The 14757-nt window shown below is 50.5% G+C and overlaps 1 protein-coding gene across 1 annotated transcript; it reads left to right on the top strand.

Moving 5' to 3' along the window:
* The first annotated feature begins 306 nt into the window (after positions 1-306).
* On the top strand, positions 307-14757 carry Themis2 (thymocyte selection associated family member 2). The gene is made up of 6 exons (XM_006975604.4): positions 307-448; positions 4293-4433; positions 8044-8454; positions 10696-11783; positions 13682-13835; positions 14190-14757. The coding sequence occupies exons 1-6, from the start codon at positions 355-357 to the stop codon at positions 14297-14299; spliced, it is 1998 nt and encodes a 665-aa protein (XP_006975666.2). The 5' UTR covers positions 307-354; the 3' UTR covers positions 14300-14757.

The raw sequence follows: 14757 nt of genomic DNA, 5'->3' as shown, positions 1-14757 counted from the left end.
TATCAGCGCCAGCCTCCAGGTTCAGGTCTTGAGTTCCTGCTCAGACTTCCCTTGTGATGGATCGTGATCCCAGAGCTGTAGGTGAAATCAACCCTTTCCTCCCAAGTTGCTTTTGGTCATGGCGTTTTATCACAACAGTAGAAATTTTAACTAAGAAAGGATTCAATATTAGAGACGAGGAGACAGGTCAAGGGGATAAAGTCCTCACCCAAGAGTTCGGGAGTGTTAGCGAACCAACTGGGCTCCTACCAACAAGGCTCGAGGGGCGTGGTTACGGGGCGTGGCCTCTCACTGGGCGTGGCCCCGGGCTCTCCACTGCCGGCTGCAGACGCCTCTGAGCCCTCGCCTAGGACCATGGAGCCCGTGCTGCTGCAGGACTTCGTGAGCCTCCTGGACCCCGCCTCCCTCCCGCGCGTGCTGCGGGTCTGCTCCGGAGTCTACTTGGAGGGTGAGCGGGCCCTGGGGGACGCAGCCAGGCATGAGGGATCATGCCTGTAATCCCAACACTGAGGTGCCGAGGCAGGAGGGTTGGCACAAGTTCCAGGCTAGTCAGTCTAGTACAGAGTGAGACCCTGAGGGCGTTGGGGTTTGAATTCGGACGCAGCCTCTTGTCCGAGCTTTATGAGTTCGCACCAAACCCACCTCCCCGGACCTCAGCTTTCGTTCCGTGGGTGATGAGAAGTCGGTGAGGTAGCACTGGGTGGCAGCGAGGCAAGGACTACCTGAACAACCTAGGAAGTCCTGTCTCAAGTAACAAGACCAATTATAACAGTAAGTGGATAAATAAGTAAACGGAGATCGCTGGTCCTCTGTGTTAGGCGGGCATTAGGGTGCTTGCTACAGTTATTGCTGCCTTTTTTCCCCCTTATGTGAGAGAGGATCTAGTTTTGTAGCCCAGGCTGGCCTCAGACTTGCAGTGACCCTTTTGCCTCTGCCTGAAATTGCCATGCCTGGCTTGCTGTTATTCCTTTTTCTGTCTCTCTGCCCCCCTTACCCCCTTTTCTCAGATCTCCCTTTCTGGAGGGATCCAACCCAGGGCCCTGAGCTCCAACCACTGAGATACACCCCAGTTCATTTTTTTTTTCTTTTGGCTTTTCCAGACAGGGTTTCTCTGTGTAGTTTTGGAGCCTGCCCTGGATCTCGCTCTGTAGACTAGGCTGGATACGAACTCACAGAGATCGGCCTGACTCTGCCTTCCGAGTGCTGGAATTAAAGGCGTGCGCCACCCAGTTCATTATTTAAGCACCAGATCAGCCCTCCGACTGGGCTCTATGCTCCTTGCCTTCTGTCTCCCTGGCCCTCTTGCTAGATGGTCAGATCATTTCTTCATTTCTCAGCTTGAATGGTCCTTCCTCCAGGAAGCCTTCCTGCTCTTTGCCTTGCACAGCTGCTTCTTGCCCACAGCTTTTCTGGTTCATAGCAGAGAAGAGATAGGCATTCCAGGGACACAGTCACCAGTTATGACTCAAAACAGCAAGTGGCCGGGGACTGACCACTTGGGTAGGGAGAGGAGGAGAAGGGGATGTAGTGAATGAGAGACCCACTTGGCTGCTCTGTGGAGGGAGGAACCACAGACCCCACTGAAAAGAGGGAGGCAGAGGAGAGTGGAGGGAGAGGCTGGGATGCTGGCTCCTTCCTCAGGGAACAAGCCTGTCTGTGGTGGGCGCCTGCCTCATCCTGCTCTCCAGAGGGAGGGAGCCTGGCTCTGCCATCGCAGCTGCCAGCAAAGTGGACTCTAGACCGAGGAGGGTCTCCACTTCCCGGGGGGGGGGGGTGGTGGTGGTGTCTCTGCTCGACTGGAATCTGATGGCTCCCTGAAGCAGTCGTCTGAGGTCTGTCTGTCTCGAGCCCAGAACATCCTCCCAGCATCCCTCACTCACCCCTGTCACAATACTTGAGTTTCCTCATTTGGTCTGACCTGGGGTGGTGGGAAGTGGCAGAAGTTGGGGTGTGGGTGTGCAGGGTTACATGGAAGGTAGCTGGCCATGGGGCAGGACTGGGCAGAGGGTGGTAGAGTAGCTGGCCATGTGGTTAGGAATTCCAGTTTGGGAGGTAAATACCCGGGACTTGACACCCCTAGTTCTGCCTCCCACAGCGCCCCCCCCCCCACATTCCTGCCATGCTGGAGATGGAACCCGGGGCTTCATAAATCCCAGACCAGCCCTCTAGTACTGAGCTAACATCCTTCATCCTTTTTTTGGTTTAAGACAAGCTCTTCCTGCGTAACGCAGACTTCTTCCTCCTGCCTAAGTTTCCTGAAGGTGTGGTTACTGCTGGCTTTATGAACATTTGTTTAGATTTATTTATTTTGTTGGGGGAGTATGCATGTACCACAGTGTGCATGTGGAGGTCAGAAGACAACATTTGGGAATCAGTTTTCTTTCACCGTGTGGGACTTGGGGGATGAAAGAATCTTTACCTTGCTGACCCCTTTTTGGTATTTTTGAGGCAGGGTTTCATGTAGCCCAGGCTGGCCTAGAACTCCCTATTTAGCCAAGGATGATCCTGAGTTCCTGGTCTTCCTTTTTACTGGTCCTTTGGAGGCACTAACAGCACTTCCCTGAGCTGTCATTTATAGGAAAGAGAAACTGCTGTCACTACTTATTTAGAAAGGGAAATTGTGGGCCCCTCTTCCCCAAAGGGCAGTCATGCATCTTCAGGGCGGTGGAGCATCAGCGGCAGTTAGCAATGCAGGGCCAGGTATATATAACTCTGTGGCTAACCCAGGCTCAGGAATATATAATCTCCTCTGCCGGAAGGTCCACACCCTGACGTTGTAGCAACTGTGTGCACTTTTCGGAAGGCTTAGAGTGAGGTTTACACCAGTTTCTCATGGCCATGTGCACAGCCCTACTAGGGCTGTCCTGGGGGAGGGGCTCTCAGGTGGCCTCAAGGCACTGCTGCCTGCAGGTTCCCACCCTCTGCCCGCGGGATGGGGACCCTGCGCACACTGCGCACACCGCGCCGTGAGATCTTTACTGTGTGTCTTCCGATGTTCTCCGTGGCTTTAGGACTTGGTGTCAGGCCAAGTGGGCTTCGGAACTTGGAGGTGGGGCTCAGAACCTCAGCCTCCTCTATTTCCTCTACGAGGAGCTCACTGGCTGGTGAGCTGGCTGGTGGACAGGGTGGTGGGGGTGGTCGCTGCCAACCTGAATTCAATCTGTGGGTCTCGCACAGAGAGAACTGGCTCCCAAGAGTTGTCCTGACTTTTACACCCAGACTGTGGAATGTACTCAAGATAAACATGATTAAACAACAACAACAAAAAGTTAAAAGCAACTCATCCGGGCTGGGGATGTGGGTCAATTGGTAGAGTGCTCACCTATCATGCGTGAGACCCTGGACTTGATTCCCAGTACTGCAGAGAACTTGGTATGGAGGCACACCTCCTGTCTGTCATTCTAGCACTCGGGAGGTAGAGGCAGGAGGATCAGAAGTTCAAGGTCATCCTCGATATAGAGAGTTCCAGGCCAAACTGAACTACAGGAGAGCCTGTTTAAATAATAGATAGATAGATAAACAGACAGACAGACAAACAAACAAATAAATAAATAAATGGAGCAAGCATACAACCCCCTCATCTGAAGCAGAAAGCAGAGTGTTAGAAGAACTAGGTACCCAGCTGACTCTCTGTATCTACATGGAGCCTACGTATTCCGAGCCTGTAAAGGGGAGTTGGGGTTCACTGGGCTATTTACTGCTTCGTGGGTGGCACACACCCTCAGAGGCTGCAGTGACGTGGAAAATGGACCAGCCCTGACCGTCCAGTCACTCTAGGAGGCACAAACTGGGAGAAAGGCAAGAATGGGCCCCACCAGGGCTGCCTCCCATGGTCTGAGGGTGGCCGGCTGAGCCATGGTCTGAGGATGGCCGGCTGAGCCATGGTCTGAGGATGGCCAGCTGAGCCATGGTCTGAGGATGGCTGTCTGAGCCAGCTCCCCTTTAGCAGGAAAAGACAAGGAAGAAAGCTGAGGCTGGGGCTTGGGGCAGAGTACTTAGGTGTATGCTTGGAACCCCAGGTTCAGTCCTCAGCATTTGAAAGAGAGAGAAAGACACTCAAGGCAGCAGAGTTTGTAAGGAACAGGGCACAGGCCCCTGTTCATGCACATGCATACATAGATGTGACCTCCACACATGTGCTGTAGCATGCACATGTATACATAGATCTGACCTTCACACATGTGCTGTAGCATGCACATGCATACATACATCTGAGCTCCACACAATGCTGTAGTATGCACATACATACATCTGACCTCCACACAATAGAAACTGAGTCTGTATCTCCACAGGTTCCGTCTATGAGCTCTTTGGGAATGAGTGTTGCCTCTCCACAGGGGACCTGATCAAGGTCACCCATGTTCACCTCCAGAAGGTGGTCTGTGAAAACCCAGAGACGGGTCAGACCTTGGATCTCAACCCCAGCTTCTCAGGTAAGGCGAGCACCTCTGCCTCCCCACCCGCCCTGGCATCCCGCAGGCATCTTCGGCCACTCGCGGGTGGGGCTGCCACTCCCCGCATCACTCCCGTCCCTCTGGCTTGGCACATAAAGATGACATACCTACTGTGATGTAGCCAAAAGGCCAAGGACACACCCAGAGTGCATCCTTGAGGTCGCCCTGAGCCTGGCATGTCCCTGACCTCTTCTAATCACATCTGCCTCCAGGTCTTCAGGTTTTGGTCTCTGTTTGCTCGTACATTCATTCATCAGACATCTACTGACGCCCGTGTGTGCCAGTCCCTATGGGGAGCTGGGCGTGTGGCCTCGGGATGAACTAGGCCCTTCTGGAGTGGCAGTGAGAGACAGCCAGGGTCCATGAAGCAGGCGCCAGCTCAGGGTGGGGTGGCCTGTCCTCCAGGGTCTTCAGATCCCAGATAAGGGAGTGTGGCATGTGCCCATTCCATGCCTAAGAAATCCCAAGCGAAAGAAGTGGATGGCACATGCCTGCATTCTAACACAGGGAGGTAGAGGCTAGAGATCAGGAATTCAAGGCCAACCTTAGCTCCATATCTAGTCGGTCTAGGATACATGAGACACCATCTCAAAAAGGGTCAGGATCCGAAGACGAGGCTCAGTTGGCAGGATGCTTCCCTGTGTACACAAAGTCCTGGGTCCTATCCCAGCGCCACATAAACCAGCTGTGGCGTAGTGGCGCATGCCTGTAATCCCCGAATTTAGGCGGTAGGAGCAGGAAGAGCAGAAGTAGGTCTCATGCCTGGGAGACGATCAGCAGCAGATGCTTGCTGCCAAGCCTGATGATTCCAGTTCAATTCCTGGAACCTATGTGGTAGAAGGAGAGAGTGACTCCTACAAGTCGTCCTCATCTGACCTCCACATATGTGCTGTGGTGTGCACACGCATACATACATCTAACCTCCACACAATGCTGTAGCGTGCACATACATACATCTGGCTTCCACACATGTGCTATGGTGTGCACATGCATACATAGATGTGACCTCCACACATGTGCTGTAGCATGCATATGGATACAAAGATGTGACCTCTACACATGTGCTGTAGCATGCACATGCATACATAGATGTGACCTCCACACATGTGCTGTAGCATGCACATGCATACATACATCTGAGCTCCACACAATGCTGTAGTATGCACATACATACATCTGAGCTCCACACAATGCTGTGGTGTGCACACACATACATACAGCTGACCTCCACACATGTGCTGTGGCATGCACATGCATACATCTGACCTCCACACATGTGCTGTAGTATGCACATGCATACATAGATCTGACCTCCACACAATTCTGTAGTATACACATACACATACACATACATACATACATACATACATACATACATACATTTCATTTTTTTGAGACGAAGTCTCACTGTATAGCCTTGGTTGGCCTGGAACTCACCATGTAGAGCAGGCTGGCCTCAAACTCACAGTGATCCACCTCCCTCTGCCTCCTGAGTGCTGGGACTAAAGGTGTGTACCACCATGCCTGGCTTAAATGTGATTTATTTATTTATTTATTTAGTTTTTTCTTTTTTATTTATTTTTTATTACATTCATGATATTAATTACATTTGTGGTATTCATTCAATAACTATATTTATGATATTCATTAATTATATTAATTATATTGATTTATTACATTCATGATATCATGTCCTGATACTACTGTCCATTTGTGGGGCTTTTCCATCACACAAAACAGAGATTCTGTACTGAGGAAATCACTGCTCTATATTCCTTTCTTCTCCATCTTGAGATAACATCTAATCTTTCTGCCAGACGATCTTAATTCAGTTCCTGAGACCCACATGATAAAAAGAGAACCAAGCCAGCACCTCTGTCCTCTGATCACCACATATGCATGACAGTATCTGCATGCACATGTACACACACGTGCACACAAATGCGATTTTTTTAACTTAAAAAATTAATGTAATATTAATCTGGATTCTTAAAAAATGTCCATATGGCCTCATGTGGTGGCGCACGCCTTAAGTCCCAGCACTCAGGAGGCAGAGGCAGCCAGATCTCTATGAGTTTGAGGCCAGCCTGGTCTACAGAGTGAGTTTCAGGACAGCCAGGGCTACACAGAGAAACCCTGCCTCAAAAAAAAAAAAGGAAGAGCAAGCCCTCAAAACACAGGAGAAACATATCATTTGAATATCTGAAGCTCCTCAGCACTGTCACAAAGAAAGTGTGTCAGTCTGACCTAGAGGATCTATCTCTGTTCACCTCCCACCACCCATTGTAAGCTTGTACATGTGTGAGCGTATGTACGTGTCTGTGTGCGTTCAGGATGCACCTGCTCTGTGCCAGCCTCTCCACCTCTATATATACATGTGCTACTTCTTCAAATCTAACACCAAGTCCAGGGCCTCATAACAGAGGAGGAAGCTGAGGCCAGTGCATCATGGTTTCCACCCAGGGTGCCCCCAGCACAGACAACACACCTCCTGTTCTGTAGTAACGAACCCCTTGGGGGTTACTTTTCTGTTTGCTTGGCTGGCTTGCTTGTTTTTGAAACAGGGTCTCACGGATTTCAGGCTGGCCTCGAAGTCCAAAGAGATCTGGCTGCCTCTGCCTCCTGAGTGCTGGGATTTAAGGCATGCGCCACCACACTAGGCCATATGGACATTTTTTTTCTTTTTTTTTTTTTTTTTTTTTTTTTCTTTCATATGGACATTTTTTAAGAATCCAGATTAATACATTTCTTTTGCACTGGAGGTCTAGCTCAGGGCCTCACATGCTAAGTGAGCACTCTATCACTGTACTATATCTAGTTCCAGACCAATATTTCTGTAAGATGTCCTTAAGCCTAGGCTTTGTGATATTTCCTTGATTAGATCTGGGTTGTGGGTTTGGGACAGAAAACCACTGTTTCCAGAAGTTGGGTGATGGACCAGCCTGGTGGTGGAATGTCTAGGGACCGCAGATATGGTGGGAGAGCAGTCGGGTGGTCCTGGCAGACCAGCTGAGGGTGGGTGTCAGAGGGCACCTGGGCCAGGAGCTCCTGGGGCTCTAATTTAGGAGAAAGAGACCATGGTGCTGCCTCAGGAGAGGGAGGCAGGCTTTGGATGTGTGGGCTTGGAGCTAAAGGGGAGGTGTCTGGAGGGAAACGTGGTGGGTTGGCCAAGTTGGAGACAGAGGTCAGCAAGGTGGGAAAGCATGGGAGCTGTGTGTGTGTGTGTGTGTGTGTGTGTGTGTGTGTGTGTGTGTGTGTATGTGTGTATGTGTATGTGTGTGTGTATGTGTGTGTGTATATGTGTATGTGTGTGTGTGTATATGTGTATGTGTGTGTGTGTATATGTGTGTGTGTGTGTGTATATGTGTGTGTGTATGTGTATGTGTGTGTCTGGTGACATCCCTGTGTCACCGTCCCTGTCCTTCACTATCTGTTCTCGCACTGTCACCCAGCCTCCATCACAGACCTTTGGTCTAGATGTCCAGATGCAGGCCCTAGCAGGGACTCTGGCTGGTGGTCTGCAGAGCCTGCCCCAGCAAAGGCCTGCCCTTCCCCGCTTCTTCCTCCCTCCCTCTGCTGACTCCCACAGGCCTCTTCAGCACCCTCACCAGCCTGCAGAGCTACAGAACCCTGGACGAGCTCATCTCTGCCATGCCTCAGAACGGCACACAGCGGCCCATTTACTTCAAGTCAACTCAAAGAATTGTCACAGAGGCCAGGGTGGTGCCTGCGGACCAGCCTCTCAGGCTTGAGGCTGTGGAGATGCATCATGGGACCCGCTATGCACGCTGTGTCCAGGTCTCAAAGACCCAGGAGGTCATCCTCCATCTGCCCCTTTCCCAGAATGGACCCTTCTGGAGATGCAAGCCCGGTCCCCCACAAACCCTGCTCCAAATCCTGCAGGACCCAACCATGACGGGCCTTATGCTCACCTGCCCCAGCCTGCCCTGGCGCACCATGACCCTGAAGCCCCAGTACATGCTCCAAGCCTTGATGCACAGTGAGTTACCTGGGCAGGGGCGGAGTGGCTGGGAGCTGCACAGTTCAAAGATAGCGACTCTGTGCACAGTCTGGGGCTCCAGCTTGCTTACCCAGTGTCGGCCACCTAACAGGATACAGATGCCCAATGCGATGGGAGATGTGGTATAAAAAGAGATAGGAAAATAGGATGAACACATCCCAAGTCCCACATGCTTTACAGAGTTGGCCAAGGTTAGGTTCCACATTAGCCAGGGCTACACAGATGCTGTCTCAAAACTGAAAAACAAAACAATTTATTAATTAAAAGAGGGGACAGCAAGGTAGCTCAGTGCATAAAAGCATTTGCTGTGAAAATTGTCCTCTGACCTCCATGTTCACTTTGACACACACACACACACACACACACACACACACACCTATAATAAAATTATAGATACGTGTGTTTTTAAAGCAGGAGTGGGAGAGGGAGACGGCTGAGACAGAAAGTAAAGGGGCTGCCACCATCAAGCGGGGCTCACACGTGGAAGGAGAGGACTGACTTCTGCACATCGTCCTTGGACCTCCACACTCATACCATGGCATGAACACATGCGTATACAGCTGGACAGACACACAGACAGACAGACACACACACACACACAAATAAATGAATAAAAAACAAAAAGTTTTTTAAAATAATAAAATCAATAAAGGGGAAAGGGGCCAGGCGGTGGTGGCGCACGCCTTTAATCCCAGCACTCAGGAGACAGAGGCAGAAGGATCTCTGAGTTTGAGGACAGCCTGGTCTACAGAGTGAGTTCTGGGACAGCCAGGGCTACAGAGAAACGCTGTCTCGGAAACCAAACTAAGCAAGCAAACACACCCAAAAAGAGGCGTCTGGGGTCCGGTCACTAGTGGAGTGTTTCCTAGCACTTCATCTCCAGCACTGCCAAAAATAAATGAAACAAAAAGAAAATTTTTAAACGTATTTTTTTTTTTGAGACAGTCTCATGTAGCCCAGGCTAGTCTCTAACTCCTAATCCTCCTGCCTCTACCTTTCAAGTCAAGTGCTTGAGTATATGAATGTGACCATACCTGGTCAAAAACAAAACAAAACAAAAAAACTCAAGCTTTTAAAATTAATTATCCCTGGGCTGGAGAGTTGGCTCAGTGGTTAAGAGCACTGGCTGCTCTTCCTGAGGTCCTGAGTTCAATTCCCAGCACCCACATGGTGGTTCACAACCATCTATAGTGGGATCCGATGCCCTCTTTGGCATAAAGTCATACATGTATATAGAGCACTCATACACATTAAAAAAATACATCTTTAAAAAAATTTAGTTATCCCTTTTTAGAGATGCATACCCATGGCATGGTAAAGTAGATTTGATTTTGTGTATGGAGAAGAAAAGGAGATGGAGATGCCCTCTGCGCTCCCTCCTGAAAAGGCAAACTTGAGGAGCCCAGGTGTCCTGTTTCCCTCCGCAGGACATTTGCTTGTGCGTTGTCTCTAGGAGTCACAGCAGCCCTGACTGGTCACCCTTTTCATCCTCACAGTTTCTATTTAAGCATCACACACTGACTTCCCTGTCCCCCCAAACACAGCACACCCCTTATGTTACCCTTGTGCAATATTATGACCTCCTTAGTTGGCATTTTATTTTATTTTGAGACAGCATCTCATGCAGCCTGGCTAGTCTTGAACCCCTGACCGTCCTGTTTCCATCTCCCAAGTGCTGGGACTGTAATGGTGTAGCATCACACCTGGCTCATGTGCTTTATTTTTATTTTAATAAGGAGGGTTTTTTAAAAATTATTTATGTGAAATAGAAAATATATTAACGCATAAATTATTTATGTGTATGAGAGTTTCGGCTGCATGCATGTCTGTGCAGCATTTGCATGCCTGGTGCCTGTGGAGGTCAGAAAAGTGCATCAGATCCACCTGGAACTGGAGTTACCCTGTCAGGGCAGCTCCCAACCTCTTGTAACTCCAGCCCCTGCAGGATCATTATCCACTGGCCTCCATGGTCACCTGCACTCACATGCACACACCTACACACAGTTAAAAGTAAAAAAAAAAAAAAAAAAAAAAAAAAAATTTTAAATTAAAAAATTAAAATTAAGAAATAAAAGGAAGTTGAAAAGAGATTGGGCTAAAAAAAAACCTAGTAGAGTAGGAAAATGATTGTGGGAAAGAAAAGATGAAACAGGAGTCGGAGCTGGGGTGGGGGCTACCCCGGTGTCATGCTGCACCCCAGAACTGCCCCTCTCCCCACAGTGCGCCGCACCATCGTCAAGATCCCGTCCACCCTGGAGGTGGAGGTAGAGGACGTCACCGCCTCCTCCCAGCACATCCACTTCATCAAACCGCTGCTGCTGAGTGAGGTCCTGGCCCAGGGAGGCCCCTTCCCAATGGCCGCGGAGATCCTGGAGGTTCCTGAGGGCCCACCCATCTTCCTCAGCCCGTGGGCGGCCTCCCTACGCAAAGGCCAAAGGCTCTGCATCCACGGGCCAGCCTCGCCATCCTGGCGGGTGGTGGCCTCAAGCAAGAGCCGAAGAGTTCCCAGATACTTTTTTCTCTCTGGGGCCTACCAGGGCAAGCTGAGACGGAGGCCAAGGGAGTTCCCCACGGCCTATGACCTTTTGGGTGCTCTCCAGCCAGGCCGACCCCTCCGGGTGGTGGCCACAAAAGACTGTGATGGGAACGAAGAGGAGAATCCTGGATTTTCTTTCCTGGCTGTGGGTGATCGGCTGGAGGTGCTGAGTCAAAGCCAGGTCTGCGGGACCCAGGGCCAGGACATAGACGTCTTGATATGTCAGCGTCTGAGTGAGCAGGCCGGGGAGGAAGAGGAGGAGTTGGAGGAGGAAGAGGAGGAAGTGGAGAGCAAAGAACAGATTCTGCTACCCCTCTACCTCTCTGGTAGCTTTGTGGAGGAGGTGACTGATGGCCGGCGCTATAGCCTAACAGATCTCACTGCCCAGTTCTCCCTGCCCAGTGAGGTCAAGGTGGTGGCCAAGGATGCCCGGCACCCTACTGACCCTCTGGTCTCCTTCCCGGGCCTGCGGCTGGAGGAGAAGCTCACAGAACCCTTTTTGGTGGTAGGCCTGGACTCCCAGCCGGAAATGTGCTTTGAAATCCCTCCCAGGTGGATGGACCTGACGGTAGCGGAGGTTGAGGAGCAGCCCGGTCAGGTGGCTGGGCCACTCTCTGTCGCTAGGGTGGAGGAAGTGTCAGAGGCCTTCTACTACAGTCTCCGGAAGCTGCCGGCCCCTGAGAGCCAAGCGCCCCCGCCCAGGCCCCCAAAGAGCAAGGGTGTCAGTGTGCAGAAGCCGATCATACAGAGCTGCAAAGAGGACAGTGTGCAGGTATGCATGGGATGGGACCTCACGGGCAGGAAGGGTGGTGTGAAGGTATGCACGGGATCCCACGGGCAGGGAGGGGGTCACCTGTGGGGCTCACCCTGGGCCCTTTCTTTGCTTTTTGCCTGCCGTGATTCTCTCTTCCAATTGTATTGAACTTGCAGCTCATTAAGTTCTGTTCTTTGTACCAGTTGTTCCCACTCAGGCCTCATGATCCTAAAGTTGGTACAATTATCAGTATTTTATGATTGAGAAAATGAGGATTGAGACTCTGGCATGCCCCCCAAAGTTGGAATTACTAAATGGAAGGCCTGGACTTGAGTGTGAACATTCTGACTCTAAGTTCCTGTCAGCCCTGTACTGTATGTGCTTTTCTTGTCACCTGGCTGCCACTCCCAAGTGGAGCATCATCTGTTCTTCCAGTGGCTCTTAGGATGGCCTCCTGTCTAGTTTGTTTTCTGTGGCTGTGATAAAATGCCCGGAACCAAAAGCGACTTAGAGGAGGAAGGTTTATTTTAGTTCACAGTTCCAGGTTCCAGCCTGTCACTGCAGGGAAGTCACAGAGACAGGCTTGAGACAGCTGGCCAGGCCATGTCCAGCCTAGAGCAGAAAGCGTCTGATGCATGCATGCCTATGCCTGCTAGCCTTCTTGCTGACTTTCTGTCCTTTTACACAGTTCAGAGTCCAGCATAGGGAATGGTTGTCCAACACTGGTTGGCAGTCAAGACAATCCCCCACAGACATACCCACAGAGCAACCTAATCTAGAAAATTCCTCATCTAGACTCTCTGCCCAGGTAATTCTAGGTTGTCTCAAATTGGCAGTTAAAACTAGCCTAGTCCCCAAATCTCTGATTGCCTGCTGGACACAGTGTTGAAGCCTCCAGCGGTTCCACATGGCATCCTTCATGAATTGATTCCAGTCTGGCATGCCTGGGCCACCTCCCACCACCACTTTGTATTCTCAACTCCAGCCACAGAAGAAAGGCTCTGGGTTGGCACGTGGGTCTAGCATGGGTCCCAGAATTCAGGTGACCCATACGAGACCTATACTAGGCCCGTGGCCATCGTTATTCCTCCTTCAGGCTTGGGGAAGGTTCTCCCCAAGCTGGCCCCGCTCTCTGTCATCTTACTGCTGTGGCCATAGCTTAGAGACATGTCACTTTCAGCCCTGTACTGTATGTAGTCTCTCTGCCTAAAGAGAGTTAGGCAGGATAAGGGGGCAGAGAGCAGAAATTCCGCGTCTCCAAGGCTGGTGGACCCTGTTAAATGAGCTAAGTGGAATCAAAGATGGGAGAGTGGGATGCAGGCTTAAGCTACCCCTCTGAGCATCTTTCTTAGTGGTAAACCCAAGAGGACTTCCCCCACAAGCCCTTGTGTTAGCCACTTCCTGTTTGTCTATAGCATGTTTACTTGGTGGCTCTTCTCACAGTGTCCCTCCTCTGCGTGGGCGCACACACCCATGCGCACACACACACACTCACACACTCACACACACATAAGCACCAACATTCTCTTTACAGCGGAGATAACAGAGGCAAGTCACCAGAACTCATACAGCTAGGAGGATGGGAGGACTGGGTTTGAACTCGGCCCGGACTGCACTGCCTATGTGCCTGAGTGACCTATCCAAAGTATGCTTTGTGAACTCAACAAGCATGTTGTTTTGAGGCCTCAGGAGGCCTGAATTTATTATCGTGTAGCCATGTGGCAGTGGAAATTAAAAAGATGAGTCCCCAGGAATTTCAGTCTCACGAGAGACTCCCGTCCCTGAGAAGCCTGGCCCAGAAAAGCAGACAGTGAGTGGCACTGTCAGGGAAACTGTCTCACGGGCTTGACAGCTGATCCTTGTACCTTTTCTGATTTCTGGGCTTTTAGATTTTTTTGTTTTGTTTTCCTGCTCAGTCTCAAGTTATAGGACAACAGGAATCCTACCCACAGCCTGAACCCAAGGCAAAGACGACCTTGGAAGACCTCCCCAAGGACAAAGCAAGTCTGTACAGCAAGATTGCTGCCCACGAGAAAGACCTTAAATCCAAAACCCAAACCCAGAATTCAGGTGAGTCCTTTGGCCCATCAAGTCCCTCTTCCACCTCTGCTAGCTCTGCCCGGGGGACCCTCCTGTGGTCCTAGTTTGAGAGAGATCCAAGCTTGTATGGAGTAGGTCAGGTGGAGAGGTCTTTCTCGCTAGACCCCACACCCTAGCAATGAAATGAGACCAGTCCCAGATACAAGGTCCTCCTATGACAATCAGGACAGAAAAATGGCTGCAGTGGTCAAGGAAAATGGACTGTGGCTTCTGGGCCATAGTTAACCACACCTTCCCTGTTCATGGGAGGAAACTGAAGAGGGGGAGGAACTTGCCTAAAGACAAGATTCTGAATAACCTAGACTTTCTTTTCTTCTTCTTCAGTGGTGGGCATGAAACCCAAATCCTCAAGCACACTCAACAAATATTCTATCATTGAGTCATACCCCCTGCCTGACCCAGATATGGATGACCACGACTATGAAGAAATTTGAGCCCTTTCAGAAAATCATCTAGGTGCTGGGGAGGCCACAGTTCCCAGCTGCTGCTGCCCAGGGAGTTGGGATACCAGCTAACTCTTGAGAGACCTAGGGCAGTCTCCAGGGACTCAGACTCAGATGGGCATGGAACTGAAAATGGGACAGACACTATTCCTATCTTGCTGTAGAATAATCCTTCCCCATACTGTGAGTATGTATTGCTCTCATTGGTTAATAAAATGCTGATTGGCCAGTAGCCAGGCAGGAAGTATGGGTGGGTGACCAAACTAAGGATGACGGGGAGGAGAAGGGCAGAGTCAGGAGTCGCCAGGCAGGTGCCAAGGGAGCAGGAGATGAACGTAAAGGTATCCCTACATGGCAGAATGTAAATAAGGAATATGGGTTAACTTAAAATGTAAGCGCTAGTTAGTAATAAGCCTGAGCTATTGGCTGAGCATTTATAATTCGTGTAA

The sequence above is a fragment of the Peromyscus maniculatus genome, chromosome 2 (genome assembly GCF_049852395.1).
Source record: "Peromyscus maniculatus bairdii isolate BWxNUB_F1_BW_parent chromosome 2, HU_Pman_BW_mat_3.1, whole genome shotgun sequence".
Lineage (NCBI taxonomy): Eukaryota > Metazoa > Chordata > Mammalia > Rodentia > Cricetidae > Peromyscus > Peromyscus maniculatus.
Note: the sequence above shows the minus strand (reverse complement) of the source record. Positions and strands in the feature narration are given on the sequence as shown.